Here is a 20,811-nt window from a genome sequence, read left to right as displayed (position 1 = left end):
ACCAAGTTCTACTCTGAAGGTAAGAGGTTGGCACAGGGAGGAAGTCGTGACAGTGCATCAGACTAGGCAGAAGGCATATGACACACATTGAACAGGTACATGAGATGCTCAAATGTCACTGACATTAGACTTGCAATGTATTTCCTACAACAACTAACTCCCAATATTTGGCATGTAAGTTATGAGTCGCCTGTCTGTAACCAATGGGTAACTCAACCAAACCATCCTGCGTTCCAGAAATAAGCATCACATGATATGGCAGTACAGCATGTAAACAGCCGAATACCTACTCTGGGGAAATAGATGGAATACATGGATTTCACTCATGTTTTAATGCAACACTTTACCATGGTATTTGTCTTATCAAAATGAAATACACCATCGTATGAACTCTTATGAAAATGGCACCCCACACAAAACCCAGAGAACTCTAATTGGATGTTACAAATGTGGAGAACCTCAAATTATTAAAATAATTAATTCATACAATCAAATGTATTGAATACTTTGACATTAAGAATAAAAATAATTTGGTTTCCAGACGAATATTCCAATCTTTGTATTAGTGAATACCTTAGAGCATCGAAACAGAATTTGTTTTTCTGTAAATACCTTGTGTGAATTGACTAAAGCCTTTGTGCAGTTCAGCCTGCTATTAGCAATTATAAAATCAGTAACTCATCAGTTAACCGGCTCATTCACAGAAAGTTTCTGTGGCATCAGAATAAGGAGTTACATTTTTGTATAGCCTAGCATCCCCTTATGCTTCCAATTTGTGGTAACAATCTGCACACAGCAGGCGTTAATTTGGTGTGAAATTAAATTAATGCTTACAGACAACACCAACGTGGTTACTAAAAATTTATGACCTACAGACATCTATTACTTCCCATTCCTGAATGACATTTTGTTTACCATGCGGTTCCTTTCAAACAATGTACATATCAACTACATACTGTTACGAAAATGTAGACAAACTTGTAGTTACTTTCTGTAACGTGTTATTACAGAAAGGATATAGCAATAATACGATGGACATTCACTCAGATAACAATTGTAATAGGGAAGATTACATATCTCACACTTTGAAGAGGTAACTCGATGAGATTTGGTTTATTATTGATTTAGTAATGTTACTAACAAGAAAATCACAAAGCTACTGTTATAGTTGCAGCATGTGCCACGTAACTGGTTCTTAAGGGCATACCTATCTTCCTAAAATAACCATTATAACCATTATTACCAAGGAAAGAGAAACTAGTACATTGTTCAAAATAAATTCAAGGAATAAGTGCTACAAGTTGTCTTTATAGATGGGAATAGTTAACACTCTTTCAAAATTTACTTTTTGTCTCATATGAACGGTTCAATGGAACTCTGTTTTACATTAAAGCAAATGTTCAGCTGAACCACAATGATGACATCCACTATTAATTTAAAAATTCTGCCATTGATGAAAGGACATGTTGGAAGCTAATGTACAATAATTTGGAACCCACACCTCACTGAATTTAAAAAGATAAGAAACAGGGATGTAATATAGTTAGCACAAGCATTACAATTTCTGATGGGTACCTCCTGAGATGATTACCATTATCAGAATCATGTGTTTAATTGCTTATATAAGTATTGTGAACGTGAGAAGGTGTTTCTGTAGTCAATATAAATTTATGAAAGGCAGTGTACAATGTACTACTGTAATCCTGGAAGACATGTTAAATATCTGTATACCATAACTACTTATGTAATATAGATGCTTAGTTTCGTCTGTTCATGTGTTATATTGATCTAGACGGGACAACTAAACCTTTACGAAAATATTATTAATACGTTTCACAAAATGGGTATGATTATCACTCTAAAGATCTACCAACACGTATGTAACACATATGTAAACTGTATTCCAACTCATACCGCCTATAAAGTAATGGATATAGAAACTCAGTGATGTTACAGATTTCATACATAATAATCAAATGACTAAACGGTGACCCAAATCAGTCATTAACTCAAGAAATAAGCCTAGCACAATCAGATAAGTTTGCACTGCATCAATTTCTTGAACCATGAAAAGTTCCTGGAAGTAATGGAAAATAATGACACTTACTCGGATTGTTAGTTCCTAAGTGGTAGACTGTGAGTTCAGGATCGAATCCTGAAAAGCAAATTTATAAAATATTTAATGAAAATATTGAATATGTTTTTCATTACCTAGTAAAACTGGTTATTCATTATCATATACAGACTTGTGTCAACTGATACAAGTAAAATCTTTACCTGTACTGGCATGAGAGTCAATGTAGTCGGCAGCTGTGAGTACTGCGACAAAAGTGCAGATGAACCAACTAACACTTCTGCAGAACATGATGTAAGGACAATGTTGTCAGGCCAAATAAACAACTGCTGGAGAATCTGTAATTTTATGAGTAAATATAGCTCCACAATTCATTTACTTTCAACAAATTGGATACAAAAATCAACAAATCTAAATTAATATTATAACCTAATTTGGATTACGATGGTTAATGCGGAAACCACACTAGGTGGTTCTAAAAATCCAATTTTTATTGTATAAATCGTTAAGTTAACTATCCAATAATACTCGGTCAAAATTTCAAAGAGAAATTCGCATTCATTTAGATTTGGTGAACATAGACCAGACTTACAGAATGAAATTATTCCGATATATGAAAATTTATCACGGGATGAATTACTGGAGAAATGTTTAGGTGGCTACACACAAAATGCGAATGAAACTTTTAATTCCACTATTTGGCGATTAGCTCCCAGACACTTGCACTCCGGACTAAAAGTGGTTGATTTGGCATCGTATTTAGCAGCTGGCTTATTCAATGAAGGAAATTCATCCCTTCTGATGGTCATGAAGGGAGCAGGAATTGTAGGAGACACGTAAAGCTTCAATTATGCCGAACAAATGGACAACCAGCGCGTGCGCCGACAGAGTCGATGTAGTTCATTGAATCGAAGGAAAGTCGGAAAGTTCGGAAAGTGCTGCTGCAAGCGCAAAACGAGGCCTGAGAGGAAGAAGAATGATTACTCTATGGCGCTGGAATCGCAGATTAATAGGCAAGCATTTTATATTATTGTTGACTTCCTTGAATTTCCAGTTTCCAAGAATTTATTTTTCAAACGCGTTCATCTCGGAATGACTTTTTTCACATTTGCGCGCAGTCTACCTCAAAAAGTATTTAATCGATCATTATTAAAAGTGATAGTATGATTATGTATAAAATTACGAATTATATCAACCAACTTATAAGGAAATATCATGATTTTAAGGGTATTTTTCTTAGCTTAACCGGAGAAAAGTCGTGAAGATCGAAGTAAATTGTTCCAACTCCTGCACAATTTTTAGTTTTTATTATTTTCACCTGCATTGAAGTTCATATTCTTAGAAAATAAGTTATTAATGTAAAATCAAATCCTTCCTGATATCAGATGAAAATCAGAATAACTACACTGCACGTAATTGGAGAACTATAACCACAACCTTCAGCGGATATCACAGACCAACTTTGTTATTTTTGGCTGAAATTAATCAAAAAATTCACAAAAACTCACGGACTTCGAACATGATCAAACGATTGGACGTCACTTGTATAATACGTCTGTACGCGAGATTTCCACAATCCTGCACATCCCTAGGTCCACTATTTGCCATGTGATTGTGAGATGGGAACGTGAAGCGACACATACAGCACAAAAGCGCACACGCCGACCTCGTCTGTTGACTGACAGAGACTACCGACAGTTGAAGAGGGTCGTAATGTGTTATAAGCAGACATCTATCCAGACCATCACACAGGAATTCCATACTGCATCAGGATCCACTGTAACTACTATGCCAGTTAGGCGGGAGGTGAGAAAACTGGGATTTCATGGTCGAGCGGCTGCTCGTAAGCCACACATCACGCCGACAAATGCCAAAAAAAGCTGCGCTTGCTGTAAGAAGCGTAAACATTGGACGACTGAACAGTGGAAGAACGTTGTGTGGATTGACTATCACGGTACACAACGTGGCGAACCGATGGCAGGTATAGTTATCGAGAATGTCAAGTGAACGTCATTGCCAGCGTGTGTAGTGCGAACAGCAAAATTTGGATGCGGTGGTGTTACGGTGTGGTCGTGTTTTTCATGGAGGGAGCTTGCACCCCTTGTTTTTTGAGTGGCACTATCACAGCACAGGCCTATATTGATATTTTAAGCATCTCATTGCTTCTCACTGTTGAAAAGCAATTTGGGGATGGCGATTGCAACTTTCAACACGATCGAGCACCTTTTCATAATGCAAGGTTTAGGGCGGAGTGGTTAGACGACTATAACATCCCTGTAATGGACTGTCCTGCACAGTCCTGACCTGTGTCCTATGGAACACCTTTTGGATGTTTTGGAACGCCGACATCATGCCAGGAATCACCGAAAGACATCGATATCTCTCTTCAGTGCAGCACTCCATGAAGAATGTACTGCCATTCCCCAAGAAGCCTTCCACCATCTGATTGAACGTATGCCTGCGAGAGTGGAAGCTGTCATCAAGGCAAAAGGTGGCCAACACCATATTGTACTCCAGCATTACCGATGGAGAGGCCACAAACTTGTAAGTTATTTTCAGCCAGGTGACCGTATACTTTTGATCACATTGTGTATTTTCAAGGGCAAAAGCTTACATGAGTCATCTGGCATATATTAAGAGAAAATCTGGCACTCCCTCATACATTACTCACTCACTATCTTTGTCTACAACAAAACATTTGCACAGCAATAAACAGAATGTTACCAGTTTAATGTGTAGTGGTAAAGTGAAAACTAATTCACAACAATTGTACACATCGAACCGGTTGTGGAAGTGCACTGTGTCAAGAATGCGAGAGAAGAGCACTGGCAGGGAAACCAACCTTCTGGTACATTTTGAAAATTACGGAATACACGAGGTCTTGTCCACGCTGGACTTTATGGACGTTCCTCAGTCTGTTGGTGAAGTACTGGTGCAGGAAAGAGAGAAGAAGGTAGCGCGCGTTTAGAGAAAGCTGGTTTCTGGTACCAGAGAGCAGAGAAGGGAACAGTCGACAAAGTGCGGTCAGCTACGACAGAAGGCTGCCAATACAGGAGCGTCTGCTCTGCATGGTGACTGCGTCACGAGAGGGCGACACTTCAGAGTCCTCTGCTCCACAGGATGCGCCCAGTGGCAACATGTGACCCCTTTCTCAAGCTTCCCAACTGACTGTTGGGTTCATTCAGCAGAGGACTGAAATTGTAACCTGTCAGCGGATTTTTCTAGATGGAACCCCATATGCTATGGAGGGTTCTACACCTACATCTACGTGATTACTCTGCAACTCACAATAAAGCCCATGGAAGGGGGTTCAATGAACCACCTTCAAGCTGTCTCTCTACCGTTCCACTCTCGAATGGCGCATGGAAAAAACCAGTACTTATATATTTCTGTGTGAGCCCTGATTTCTCTTGTTTTATCGTGGTGATCATTTCTCCGTATGTAGGTGAGTGCCAACAGAATGTTTTCGCAATCCGAGGGAAAAAATGGTGATTGAAATTTCATAAGAAGATCCCATTGCGACGAAAAACACCTTTGTTTTAATGATTGCCACTCGAATTCACATATCATTTCTGTGGCACTATCTCCCCTATTGGCGATAATATAAAACGAGCAGCCCTTCTTTGAACTTTTTACGTGTCATCCATCAGTACCACCTGATGGGGATCCCACACCGCACAGCAATACTCCAGAATATGGCGGACAAGCGTGGTGTAAGCAATCTCTTTAGTTGACTTGTTGCACCCTCTAAGTGTTCTGCCAATGAATCGCAGTCTGTGGTTTGCTGTACCCACAACATTGTCAATATGATCATTCCAATTTAGTTTATTTGTAATTGTTATCCCTACATATTTAGTTGAATTTACAGCCTTCAGGTCTGTGTGAGTTATCGCGTAGTCGAAATTTAGTGGATTTATTTTAGTACTCATGAGAACATCTTCACACTTTTGTTTATTCAGGGTCAATTGCCATTTTTAAACCACACATATATCTTATCTAAATCATTTTAAAATTCGGTTTGGTCATCTGATGACATTACAAGACGATAGATGACAGCATCATCTGCAAAGATCCTAAGATGGCTACTCAGTTTTTCTCCTATGTCGTTAATATAGATCAGGAACAATAAAGAGCCTATAACACTTCCTTGTTGGACGCCAGATATTACTTCTGTTACTCGATGTCTTTCCGTCTGTTACTACGAACTGTGACCTTTCTGACAGGAAATCACGAATCCAGTTGCACAACTCAGGCGATATTCCATAGGCACGCAGTTTGGTTGGAGGAAGCTTGTGAGGAACGGTGTCGAAAGCCTTCTGGAAATCTAAAAATAGGAATCCCCCGTCGATAGCACTTATTACTTCGTGAGTAAAAAGAGTTAGTTGTGTTTTAAAATAATGATTTTTTCTGAGTCCGTGCTGATTATGTGTCAATAAATCGTTTTCTTCTCGGTGCTTCATAATGTTCGGATGTACCGGTTGGTCACATAGGCGCTGCAAAAACTCATGCTAGTTTCCAGGACAGCAGCTTGGCGGCGGATATGTGTGTAAAAGAAAATTTAAAGTATACATACAGGGCGACTAACATAAAATTAGCACCGAAAATATTGCGGAGCTGGAGAGTGCTGTTGATGCGCAGTTATCACAGAACGTGCAGGTAGTCATGTGCCCGTATTGTTGGCCAATAAACAGTTTGTAATAATATTTATAAAGTTTACTTTTTGTGAAAAAGTACACTTTTTGAATGCAATAATGCTTATTGACATTAAGAAAATAAAAATAGCGTAAATTATACTGTTAGTTGGTTTGTTGCAGGATTATAGGGCAAGCTGCTTACAATATAAATACTTTGGAAAGTTGCCACACTGTCACTTGTACAATACCTGTGGTAGTACACACTGAGGGACAACACAAATTCATGCACTAGGTATGTGGATTCTGGGCAGTAACAAGGTGACTGACCATCACAGGTTGTGTTCAAAATGACCACCAGCAGTGGCAGAACACGTTTCCTATCTGGTATGGAGCGACTGCTGCACACATGCTAGCATTTCGCCGAACATCTCCGAGCAGGCTGCAGCTATGCGTCGTTGCGTATCATCGGGTGTAGTTGGTATGTCCTTGCAGACAGCGCCTTTCAGTTTTCCCCACAGAAAAAGTCAACAGGCATCAAATATGGAAAATAGGGGCAGCTAACGTACTGGTCCTCTGCATCCAATCTAACGTTTTGGAAACAATTTGTGAAGACGCGCTGTAATAATCCACGCACTATGTACTGGACAGCGGTCATATTGGTAACACAGGTTTCTCCTTGTGTGCAGAGGAAATCCTTCTAGTATCTGTGGGAGATGGTTTGCAAGGAGGCTGTGATAGTTGTGCGCATTCAGTGTTCTACCTATGAAACGCACGCCTATGATCTGATGGTTTACTATCCCACAGCAAATGTTTACACTCCATGGGCGCTGATGTTCCACCTGAGGCAGCCAATGGGGATTGTCAACACACCAATAGTGCACGTTCTGGGGAAATACCTGGCTTCACTACTAAACAAAACACATGAAACATCTGGAGTACTAGTCTTAATGCCCATCTAAAGAAGTTAACACTATTCTTATAATTGTTTCCATGGAGCTCTTGATTCAGGTAGACGTAATAGGGATGGAATTTAAGCTGATGGACAGTGCGTAAGACACTTGACTGACCCCTGCCACTCCCACAAGCGATTGCACAGGAGGTAATGTGTTGATCAATTGCAACAACAGCAAGAAAATTGTTTACCCCCATTTGTCATAACTTGTTTCATTCTGTTATGTTTCCTACTTGTTACACTATCACTTTAACACAACTGATTGAGGAGATGGCAGAGATTGGGAACCTGCCGCATGCACTGTAGAAGAACGAACTGCATTCTTCCTACACTCTCCATGCACCATGAACATGTCTGCTTCTTCTGCAGTGATAAATTCCATTGTACACACATAAGCTACTGCTTAGACTGTCACATAGTAACTGATAGCAGTGCACTCCAGGAACACACAAGCACGCTGTAAACCAACATAACAACATCGATCTAACAACTACACAGGTTGAATGGCACAAAGAAGTGTCAATGTGGAAACTTTTCACAGTGTGATATCCCATAACTAGCTCGCACTAGACTTCTGCAGCATACAGCACTGAAATTCTAGTTTACCCTATTTTTAGTTTGTTACTGGCAGTAAGATTTGTTTCATTTGAAAAAGTGCAGATACAGAAAATATACTTTCTATGTATTGTTGCAATCTGTGTATTGGCTAACAGTACGAGACCCTGGCTTCCAATTCATTCTGTGAAAACTGCACGTCAATATCACTTCCCATTTCCATAATATTTGCAGTGCAAGTTTTAGATGGTTCACCCTGCAGTCGCCTTACAGAGCACCACTACATACAAATCAAGTGAAGAAACTAGTTTGAAGCCTCTGACATGTACGCCACCCAGTATTATAGGTGTGTTGTGGGAGTATTATCAGCTCGTTTTGTCATCACGTTTAGTAGGGGCTACATGTCTGGGCGGGTATGGTTGGGGGGAGGTTAAAATACATAGAGGTGCTAGAGAGAGGGGCAGATGGTGGTGGATGGGTATAAAGAGGGATGGAAAGAGAGATGGAGCACCAAGAAAAATGAGAACTTTATACCGTTAACTCACGAATCCAGAAATGTAATTTTATTAGAAGCTGGTTGTGAGGAACGGTGTCAAAAGCTATCTGTAGGTCTAGAATTATGGAATCAACTACAGGTCCTCTGTCGATAGCAGTAATTACTTTGCGTGGACCAACAGACAGTAGGGTTCCATAAGAAAGATATTTTCTGAGTCAGTGCGGTCCATGTGCCAATGATTTAAAGTATAAAGTAGGAACAGCCTATATGTCCAAAATCTTACTGACTATAATGTTTGTGATATGGGCGTAAAGTTTAGAGGACCAGTTGTATGTCACTGTTCCCACAGTTGCAGTTGCAAACGTATATGGCACATATATTGTAAACATCTCTGCCTGCACACTGTCCTCATCCATCTCCTCCTCACCCCTCTGTCTGTCCGTCTCGTCCTATGCCCTCATCATTTTCCATCTTACTGCTACTCATCTACACTATCCATCTGGCTCCTGCATCCCCCCTATCAGTTCACCTCATTCTCCCTCTACCTCTGATTATCTCCTCCACACTCTCTCTACATCTCCTCCTCCCCTCCTCACCCCCTCTCTCCATTTTCTCCTTCCCCTCTTGTCACTGTCCATATCCTCCTCCCCACTTTGTCGATAGCCTCTCCTCACTCTCCATCTCTTTCTGCCCCCAATCTGTTATTCCATCTAAATCTGGCCCCTCTCTATATACATTTCCTCTTGCACCCTCTCCCTTCGTATCCCCATCCTTCCCTAACCATCTCCTCCTGGCCTCTTTCTCTTATCCATCTCCTTCTGCCACCATTTCTCTTCCATTATCTCCCACAAATCTTTACCTATCTGTCCTCATTTCCCTCTTCTCCAAACCCATCTCTTCTTCGCTGGCCATTGTGTATGAGTGGTTCTAGGTGCTTCAGTCCGGAACCACGCTGCTGCTACGGTCTCAGATTCAAATCCTGCCTTGGGCATGGATGTGAGTAATGTCTTTAGTTCAGTTAGGTTTAAGTAGTTTTAAGTCTACCGGACTGATGACCTCAGATGCTTAGAGCCATTTTTAACCATCTCTTCTTCCCCATCGTTGTTCCTCTCCTCCTGTCCAACTCTCTCACGCATCTGCTTCTATCCCCCACTCATCTTCCCCAGTCCCCTCTCCTCAATCATCTTCTACTCCCAGCCACTGAGTTTTCATCTCCTCCCACTCCAATCTCTCTTTATATTTTCTCCTTCCCCATCTCTCTTGGTCCATCACCTCCTATCATCTCACCCTGCCTCCACATTCCCTGTCCATCATTAACTGCTCCCTCCCTCAGTCCATCCCCTCCTCTATCCATTTCAACATTCCCCGACCATGCCCACCCACATATGTAGCCCCCACTAAGCAAGTGGATAAAGTATTGTGGAGTACAGCTTACATATCAGGGGCTTGAAACCAATCACTGCCCCTGACACATATATTGTCATGCAAAGAAAATCGATAAACCAGGTCGTTTCTACTTGAAACCAACACACTGTCGTTCAGTACAGCCTACCCACTGTAAGACCATTTCGTACTCTCGATTAGTAGGCTTCACAGTAATTCAGATTCCTAAGGCCAGCCACTACATATGCCTATTATATGGAGCAGCCAATATGGCATGGGCTGACAAAATACGATATTGTCCATATTCCCACTCCTATCGAGCTGGAAGGCTACAAGACAAGCAGTGATGATGCTCATTCAGGGATGTAGTTTGTTGGCCATATTTCGGTGAATTGTGCCCAGGAGTTTAATGGGAGATCATAGGCATACACTATATGAACAAAATTATCCGGACACCCCCATTAACATCGGTTTTTTATACTAGGTGCAGTGTTGTGCTACCTACTGTCAGGTACTCCATATGACCGACTCTGTAGTCATTAGTCACCGTGAGGTAGCAGAATGGGGCGCTTTGCGAAACTCACAATGTGGCCAGGTCATTGGGTGTCACTTGTATCATACGTCCGCACACGAGGTTACCACAATTCTAAATATCACTAGGTCCACTGTTTCCAATGTGATACAGCACAAAAGCGTACAGGCCGACCACGTCTGTTGACTGATAGAGAGCGCCTACAGTTGAATAAACAGACATCTACCCAGACCATCATACAGGAATTCCAAACTGCAATACGATCCACAGCAAGTACTTTGGCTTACGTTGACTCTGAGAAAACTTGGGTTTCGCGGTCGAGCGGCTGCTCATAAGCCAAATATTACGCTGGTAAATGCCAAACGACGCCTCGCTTGGTGTAAGGAGTGTAAACGTTGGAAGATTGAACAGTGGAAAAACTTTGTCTGGAGTGACGACTCACAGTAGACAATGTGGAGATCCGATGGCAGGGTGTGGGTATGGCGAATTCCCAATGAACGTCATCAGCGGAGGTGTGTAGTACCAACAGTACAATTCAGAGGCGGTGGTGTTCTGGTGTGGTCGTGTTTTTCGTGGAGGGTGTAACGCTGGAAATGCATATCCTCCTATTTCCATCTATTGTACTATTATTTTTTTTGCTCGTTTTGTTATCTCAAGATATGACATTCCTGTGTCTTTATATATTGTAATTGTTTTACTATTTGTATATATATATTTATGCATTTATGTCGATGTATAATTGGTTTGTTTTGTAAATATTATTTGTAATTTTATGCTGGGTCTTGCCTAGGGAAAACTATGCTATCGATCGATTACATCGTTAGGTCGTGTGGAGAACCAAAGTGTTTAGGATCTTTGGTAGTGTGAACTCGGCCGCGTGGAGCGCGGGCAAAGGAGATTGGCTGGGGTAGGGCGGTGGAGCAGGTGTGTTGAGTGACGCTCCCCCGAGTTGCCGCGCTTTCGGGGTTTGGCAGCATGTAATTGCGCTAGACTTGCTGTGATAGTTTCTGACACGGTGTCGCGGACGGGAAGCAATAGCTGGCGCACTTCAAGAGCCCGTTTCGCCTGGTGACCGTGTCGAGAAGGAGGCGCGCCAACATCCAGCTTCTGCAACAGCGACGGCCGACAATGAGTGATGGTCGCCACCTCCTCGACCGATGACTTCAGACCTTCAATCAACCAACAGGGAAGCTTTATAAACTGTTGCATCACAAAAATACAGCAACTTAGCATGAACCTTTGTTGCTCATTGTCCCAATTGCATTACCAAGTAGGGTCCCTTCCTTTTCTGGAATGAACCCGAGTGTCGTTGAAATTCATACACCAGCATTAAAGTAATATGAATCCTATACACTGCTTTAATTTCAAAGTTCAGTTAAAGTATTCATAGCTGGCTACAATATTTAGATTACACAAGCAGAAATTAACAGTGCGAGTTTTGTTACCATAATAATCACGACAGTGGTAGAGGCCATGGTAACAACAACGGTACCACAGGAACCACAACAACGATAACTATGGGAATAATGCATAGCGCAAACTTGGCAGCAATAACAATAGTGGTTCGAGCCGTAATGACAATCGGTACAATGCAAATAATAACAGGAATGACCGAAACCAGTATCATACTAGCGTGATACGGGCTTCGCAGAATAGTAATAACGCCAGAGGGTGTGATCAGCCGCCTCAGCAGCATCTGGGAAGCGTACCTGCTGGGACGAGACAGGGAAACCGTTAGCCGCGCCGGTGAGGGGCCGACCGGGAGTGGAGAAATTTTGGCGGCCCAATAACAGTAGAAAACCGAGGTGTCGTCGTTATGAAAATTGCGTATGGAATATTCAACGGCGGGAGAGTGTGCCAGTGTTAAGAGAAAGGAGTGCGCCCACAAGTAGTAGATCAGCTGTAGACACGGCAGTAGAAAATACATTCACTGTCAGTAAGAAGAATTTAAGTAGTGTTCCGGAAATCAATTATAAAGTGGCAGCTGTAACACCCACAACGGAAATGGAGATTGAGTTTAAGAATGATTCGCAATTGTTGAGAGTAGATCAGATGTCGGATAACACGTCCGTCATCGAGCGAGGGGATGCAGAGAGGGATGAGGTCTGGTTAAGGCAGTTCGGTCGCTTATACGACGAACTAAGAGATTATAGGGGCCTGTACGGGAGAAGTGTTTATGGGGAGTGCGGGCAGGATTTGCCGCGTATCGTCTCGCAGGAAAGTAGTGTTTGTGAAGTGATAGAAAGTTCTGGCCCTAACCGGCAGACCTTACCAGAAATAGTTTATGTTAATGGGGAGCACGAGCAAGATTCCTCGTGTTTCGTCCCGCAGGAATTGGATGCTGAAGTAGTAACGGAAAGTTCTGGCCCTAACCGGCAGACCTTACCGAAAGTTATAGTGGTAGAAGTAGCCGACCCATCCGACGCAAAACTCCAGTTTAAACATTGCGAAAGTATTAAGGAGAAAGATTACGAGAATTTTAGTGATAACCGGGCACGATTGGTAGAAAAGCACGTAGATTACAGCGTGTATGAGCTTAGAGCTGACGTTATACGGTCGGACGATAGCAGTGTGGGTTGCCCAGATCCAGAGGAAGTAATTGCAGATACTACTGGGCACATGCCTCCAGGTAGATTGGCAGATGAGATCAATCTGACCAAAGAGGAATCAACAAAGGTGACAATTAGTGAATTGATAGCAAAGCAACACTCACTAGTTGACGAGTTCCTGGAAAAGGTTTCGGTATTGGTGGCGAAGTTGCAGACTAAGCCTCAGGACAAAAGTGTTGAAATTAAAACTGTATGTGAACAGAGGCTGAAAAAGCCGCCAGATAAGCCGGATTTAGGATCAAAGCCGGATGGTTTTTTTCTGGAATGACCTTGATATAGACGAGGATTTATTGTGGGAAAATAAAGAAACTGTCGAGGACAAGTGTAGACAGATAGTAGTGTCTGTTAATATGCACGACCTACAACAAAACGTGTTGATTGACACCGGTGCAGAATTGAGTACTGTATCTGGGAAAATATGTCAGTTACTGAAAGACAGACCTGGTATCGTAGTTATGCCAGTAACAGGAGTGAAAATAATCGGTGCTACTGGGAAGGCCAGTAAACCGATCACAAAACAGATTTTTGTCAACTTAGAGATATGTGGGGCACGATTTGAACAAGAGTTTGTCGTCGTGCCAGACTTAACTACGGAGGTAATTATCGGATTAGATTGGTTATTAAAGTATCATGCAGTGATTAATTGCGAAAGCAAAACTTTGACATGTATGTCACAAGATAAAACAATAGTAGTTAGTTTTGACGAGGCAGGAGATGGTGTGCATAGGCAATACCAGCTTATGCACATTGTTAACTGGCCGGATGCCATTGACGTAGGCATGGATTTGAACTACTGTAACGTGAACGTGAACTGGAAAGTATTGTAGACGGTGTGTCAAACATAACACACGAACAAAGACGAGGCCTGTATGAAGTAATAATGAGGAATAAGAGTGTGTTTTCAGACAAACCGGGACTTGTGGAAGAGATAATCAAATTCCCTTCACGTATTGACATTAATATTGGTGTGAAAAAAGATCGTTTGCTAGAAATAATGAAGCTAAAAGCCGATGCTCGCATACGCCATCATGACGCTAAAGCGCGTTTTGCTAAGTTTGCAATCGGAGACTTAGTACTTGTAAAAACTCATGAGAAATCGAGCGAGATAGACAATGAAATCTCTAAATTTAAGTTTGTTTATAATGGACCATATAAAGCCATTGGTATACCTCACACTATTGCTTAGAGTATCCAAGCTCTGGAAAACTATTAGGTATACGGAACATTGTAGACTTGAAATTGTACCAACCGAAGGACTGATTAATACCACAGATTGGGTAATTTGTGCAGTATGTAAATATAGAGTGTAAGATTTAACGATTTGCTAGATTGCCAGGTCATTAAAGAAGTTGTAATTAACAAGTAATTAATTTTGACTAAATGATTTAAGAGTACCTGATTATTAATCAATTGAAAAATCCAAGCTGCTAGTTTAAGTTTTCAGCTGAGTCACAGTAGATTAAGGAATTTAAATATGATTTTGTAACTAGCTGTAAGATTTCATGCATATGTGATTTACTAGTCATTGCCGATGTACTTAGAAGCTGTCTTAAGTTTCAGACCAGTACATGCGTGTGATGATGGACAGTGTTGAGTTATCCACTGTGATAGTATTAATGGACTCCTTGAGATTACTTGGGAGTGAGTTTTTCTGAAAGAATTCAGTGAAACGGACGTTCTGGAAATGCCGTTACACAGGCGAGTGAGATCAAGCGTGCCGCACAGGCGGGCGCAACAATACTGGCGAGACGGAGCCGCTGTCGGCTCTTGTGCCGCTCTCGGCATTCTTTGTACTTGCGAGTACGAAATGCGGAGTTGTTTTTCTTGCCGGACAGCTGATGTGAAAGAATTCTGTTGTCAATATGTATGTTTTTTTTGTTCGATCTGCTGTATATTATTTTCTTGTTTAGCGTTAAGTGTACTCTCATGCCGAGAATATTAATTACGAAAAGGTTATATAAAAATGTGTATTCTATGTAATTAATTATTAATTTGCATATTTTGATCTACCTCTTTTTATGACCATCCACTCTGATTAATTTTGTAAATAGCATTCCATTTCTTGATACTGTTAGGAATTTTGATGATTTTAGAATAGCTAAACCATTTTCTATGTTTTCTATGAATTTTAATATGTTGTCAACCTGTTTTCTTTTGTGTGAGATGACGGAGTGGAATAAGGTTAGGAGTGTCTCCACACAATTACTATGGTCTAAAAATTGGTTCATGGTTAATTAGCCTAATGCTAAATTTTCATGATATTTTGAACATATGCATTTCCGTTGCTTTTGTACCTTTCTGGGACATTTTCTGAGTCTGTTTCGGTTACAGGAATATGCTCAGACAATGTGGGGCACGTGTAACACCGGAAATGCATATCCTCCTACTTCCATCTATTGTACTATATTTTTTTTCCTTGTTTTGTTACCTCAAGATATGACATTTCTGTATCTTTAAATATTGTATTTGTTTTACTATTTGTATATATATATATTTATATATATTTATTTATTTATATATATATATATATATATATATATATATATATATATATATATATATATGCATTTATGTCGATGTATAATTGGTTTGTTTTGTAAATATTATTTGTATTTTTACGCTGGGTCTTGCCTAGGGAAAACTATGCTATCGATCGAATACATCGTTAGGTCGTGTGGAGAACCAAAGTGTTTAGGATCTTTGGTAGTGTGAACTCGGCCGCGTGGAGTGCGGGCAGAGGAGATTGGCTGGGGTAGGGCGGTGGAGCAGGTGTGTTGAGTGACGCTCCCCCGAGTTGCCGCGCTTTCGGGGTTTGACAGCATGTAATTGCGCTAGACTTGCTGTGATAGTTTCTGACACGGTGTCGCGGACGGGAAGCATTAGCTGGCGCACAATGAGTGACTGTCGCCACGTCCTCGACCGACGACTTCAAACCTTCAATCAACCAACAAGGAAGACTGGAAGCATGTAAGATTTTAGAACTGTATGGCAGACCTCAACTTTTAAAACTGTTTCATCACAAAAATACAGCAACTTAGCATGAAGCTTTGTTGCTCATGGTCCCAATTGCATTACCTAGTAGGGTCCCTTACTTTTCTGGAATGAACCCGAGTGTCATTGAAATTCATACGCCAGCATTAAAGTAATATGAATCCAATACACTGCTATAATTTCAAAGTTCAGTTAAAGTATTCATAGCTGGCTACAATATTTAGATTACACAAGCAGAAATTAAGAGTGCGAGTCTTGTTACCATATTTTAGCTTACCTGTGACTGCAGCTCAGCTTGGTACGTACTACATTTTACTATTGTTAATTGTTTAGAATCATTTATTTCAAGTTCAAAGTTAAATCTCTTATTTCTAAATTGCGTAGATTCAAGTAGCTTCTGAAATGATGGTTGAGGTAGCCCAAGATTAACCTTATTTTACTGAATTTCGTAGTGCTTCAGAAACCAATCTCGCTATTAATTTCAGTCACAAAATTAACTTTAAATTTTCCGGTTTTATTAATTCTTTTGCTAAGTTAAGTCAGAGTGTAGGGAAATTTATTACTTCTGACAAACATTCAGTTTTCACACAACACATGCCAACCTTCAGTTACCACGCTTTTAGTGCTAATTATATGTGCAATAACCTTTCTTTTTCAGTTATTGTAGTAGTTGTCCATAGGACTGGCGACCATATTTTTCCCCAAATCTCAAATATTTAATTAACGCCTATTGATTGTTAACGTGACGACCGCACAATAACTTTCTTTATTAATTTTACCCTTTTCTCAAAATTAATTTTCACCAATTTCATTTGCATTTTTCCTTTCATTTAGATGAAACCCTTTCCTCCCTCTTTACCGACAGATTAACTTCGGTGACGATTGCTTTTCCCAAATTTCCATTAGGTACATGCGGTTTAATTTTTCACTGTCATTAAGGACGGTGAGTGAGGGGGAGGTTGTTTTGCGTGGCACTATCACAGCACAGGCCTAAACTGATGTTTTAAGCACCTTCATGGTTCTCAATGTCGAAGAGCAATTAGGGAATGGTGATTGCATCTTTCAATAAGATGGAGCACCTGTTCATAATGCACTGCCAGTGGCGGAGGGGTTACACGACAATAACATCCCTGTAAAGGACTGGCCTGCACAGAGTCCTGACCTGAATCCTATAGAACACTTTAGCAATGTTTTGAACGCCGTGCCAGGCCTCACCGACTGACATCGAAAACTCTCCTCAGTGCATCACTCCGTGAAGAATGGGCAGCCATTCTCCAAGAAACCTTCCAGCGCTTGACTGAACTTATGCCTGCGAGAGTGGATGCTGTCATCAAGGCTAATGGTGGGCCAACACCATATTGAGTTCCAGCATTACCGATGGAGGGCGCCACGAACTTGTACGTAATTTTCAGGCAGGTGTCCGGATAATTTTAATCACAGTTTACGTTATGCACAGCAGAATGTCTTCACTATCGCGAATGCCACTTTCACTACAGTGCATAACATCTTTGCAGAGAAGTCTGGTGCGCTCTCCCCAGTCCATTAGGCATCTACGGGGGGCAAAACCTTCGTCAGATTAAGCAGGTATCCTGGCGAGAAGAGGTCCAACGTCAGAAACTGGTGGCACATACCCGGGTCCTTTGATGTGAACCCTCCTCCCGCACCGCTGTCAAGCTTTAATGACGTCCGACGTTCGAAAACAAAACTAAAGAGGTTGCATGTTGGGTCAGTTATCAATCCTGAGAGTCTCAAGCTGGGCCACATCGCAAATACATCTTCCATACAGGGTGATTCACGAAGATATGTAAATATTTTAATATGTTGTTCTACATGTAAAAATAAAGAAAAAAAGGTCATATAAATATAGGTCCGCAAATGTTCAGTTACGGCGTTACGGGTAATAAAAGGTTTTACCTGAAATTTAGCAACTTCGCTAATAAGAAGATATCGCAAAACTTTAAGAGGTTAAAGTAAAGCACGATTTCCATTTATTTTGTTATTACTGGTGTGTTGAATCTAATAGAACATGTCCCAGACGTGTATCTGCAGTGGATCGTCCAGAGAAGGAAAGGTTGTTATACAAGTAAATTTGTTTACTTTTCATTAAGAATGTAGAAACTCTTATGTCATCGTTGGCTACCTTTAGTGAGTTGTTTCAGTCGTTCCACAACCTTGATAAGAGTTAGTTTTCTGTATTGTTCAGTGAAAGAAGACAATAAGAACAGTGTATTTAAGTAAAACCACATAGTATCTGTTGTAGTCTGTAGATTATTTATGAAATAGGGATGCCTTTCAAATTTACGACGTAGAAACACGCTGATTGGTGTTTATTTATGGAAAATCTGATGGCAATGCTACGGCTGAAATTAACGAATACCGCATTCATTATTGAACTTGAAGGATTCCGAATGGACGAATGTTCTGGGAGACAGGTTCTCTACCTAGCGTTGATAATCATTACGAGAGCTCGATACTTGAAGACGATGATGAGGGTATTATGGATGCTTTTCAACGTAGCCTGGCCACAGTACACGGCGTATCTCGCAACGATTAGGCATTTCACAGTGTAAGGTATGGCGCGCACTGGAGTAGAATAATGTGTGTCTCCACCGTAAACAAAAAGTGCATCACTTATCCGGGAGATCCTGCCCTCCGCTTGGAGTTGTGCAGCTGGTTAAAAACTAATCGACAGTTACACAAATACGTTTTATTTATTGATGAGGCACAGTTTACTCGAGATGGTATAAACAATTTTTTCAGCGAGCACGTATGGTCTGAAGCAAACCCACAAGCAACAGTGCAACGCAATTTTTCGGCAGCGATTTAGCATAAATGTGTAGTCTCGTACAATCAACACACACTTTATTGGACTATTCATTTTCCCAGGACGTCTAACTGGCGAGTCGTACTTACAATTCCCTCAAGAAGAAATGCCCCACTTGACCGAAGATATTCCGCTTGCTACGCGATTGCAAATGTATTTTCAACATGACGGCGTGCCTCCACATTTTACCGACGCAGTTACTGCACAACTAAATGAACATTCATCCCAGAGATGGATTGCTCGTGGTGCTACACGTCTGTGGCCACCCAGATTTCCCGATTTAACAACAATGGATTTTTGTGTATGGGGATGGGTGAAGACATGGATTATGAGGACAATGTCAATACACGTGAGGAGTTACTTGGTCGCATTATGAATGCAATAGACGAAATTCAGAACAACCGTGTGAAACTGAAACGAGCAACAAAATCTGTTCATACACGTGCAGCTATATGCACTGAGCTCGGTGGAGACGTTTTTGAACATATATTGTGATTTTGATTGTATTGCGAAATTGTATGTACTTTGTACAAGTTTCTTAACAGTGAGCTTTGTTTTTTTTCGGTTTAACACCAATTCACGTGTGCTGTGGTATAAATAAAAGCAGATTATGTGACACATGGATACAGTTGCAGTTAACGCTTTTACCACAATTTTTCCAAAATTAAATTTTCTACAACTTCTGTTGAAAGCTTTCAGCAATTGTCTGGAATTAAAAAAAAAAAACAAATTGGGCCAAGTAGTTAAAAAATTTAAAATTTTACGAAATTACGCCTTTGCTTCTCTGGATATTCTGGAAAACTATTGCAGATACACGCCTGGGACACGTTTTATTAGATTCATCAGACCAATAACAACAAAATAAATGGGAATCGTGCTTTATTTTAACTTCATACAGTTTTGCAATATCTTCATATTTGCAAAGTTGCTAAATTTCAGGCAAAAGTGTTACTAGCCGTAACTCCGTAACCAAACATTTTCATGTCTTTGTGAATCACCCTGTGTATTAGGACTGTACGACAGTATTCCAGCAGATCTTTACTGCTTCTACTGTCGGATCTGACAAGTTTGCATCGAAAGTAGCATGCGCTCGGGAACCTGTTTCTGCGGCACACAACATGTAACAATAGTTAGTGTGGCCAGTGGCGCCGTTACGTAGACTGTGCCGTAGCAGTGAGTAGCTGCCGAAATGAGTAGATGACGTGAAACGATACCGGAATGCATATCAAGAGCTATTGCGCTAGAGGTGGTAGCAACATTTGAGAAAATTGCATTAAAACTCGGTACCACCTCTAGCTACTCTCGTTTTCATAGATACCGATTTTAAGGAGGGTACCATTGAGAACAGAAGACCGTCAAGTCGAGGAAAGTGATACGCTCAGCACACCGCACAGTGGTGGAAGAAACACATAGAGACTTACCAGGTGTGTGAGTTCTGCTCTGTGCCGCTGCAGCCAGTGTATTGGGCTGTCGTGAAGACAGCCTTTTATCCATATCTTGGCCACTGCTGGACTGGGTTGACACATCCCACCTACTCTGTCCGCAGTCTGCCCTCTGCTCCAGAACCCCTCCGCCTCTCAACCCCCCCCCTCCCCCTCAAGCATAGTCAAACTTTCCTGACGTCCGACATTGAAAGTATTCTTGCGCAACGCCTCGCAGCACTGACCTCAAGGGCACGAGATAACTATGGCAACCGCTCTGCTGCTCATTCTGACCTCGCGGCATCTTCCAAAACGACTCCGTGATAGCCAGGTACCTGCT

General features: G+C 41.2%; 1 protein-coding gene across 1 annotated transcript in view; it reads right to left on the bottom strand.

Annotated features, from left to right (window-relative positions):
* LOC126108695 (ankyrin-3-like) overlaps positions 1-20,574 on the bottom strand; it is a 59,645-nt gene extending 39,071 nt beyond the window's left edge. The window contains exons 1-3 of the mRNA XM_049914011.1: positions 20,472-20,574; positions 2,278-2,412; positions 2,108-2,155 (exon numbers count right to left, since the gene is read on the bottom strand). Coding sequence (XP_049769968.1) covers positions 2,108-2,155; positions 2,278-2,365 — 136 coding nt within the window. The 5' untranslated portion in view covers positions 2,366-2,412; positions 20,472-20,574. The remainder of the gene's footprint in view (positions 1-2,107; positions 2,156-2,277; positions 2,413-20,471) is intronic.
* Between the last annotated feature and the right edge of the window lie 237 nt (positions 20,575-20,811).

The sequence above is a fragment of the Schistocerca cancellata genome, chromosome 11 (genome assembly GCF_023864275.1).
Source record: "Schistocerca cancellata isolate TAMUIC-IGC-003103 chromosome 11, iqSchCanc2.1, whole genome shotgun sequence".
NCBI classification, from domain to species: Eukaryota; Metazoa; Arthropoda; class Insecta; order Orthoptera; family Acrididae; genus Schistocerca; species Schistocerca cancellata.
The sequence above is the reverse complement of the archived record's forward strand: the minus strand, read 5'-3'. Positions and strand labels throughout refer to the sequence as shown.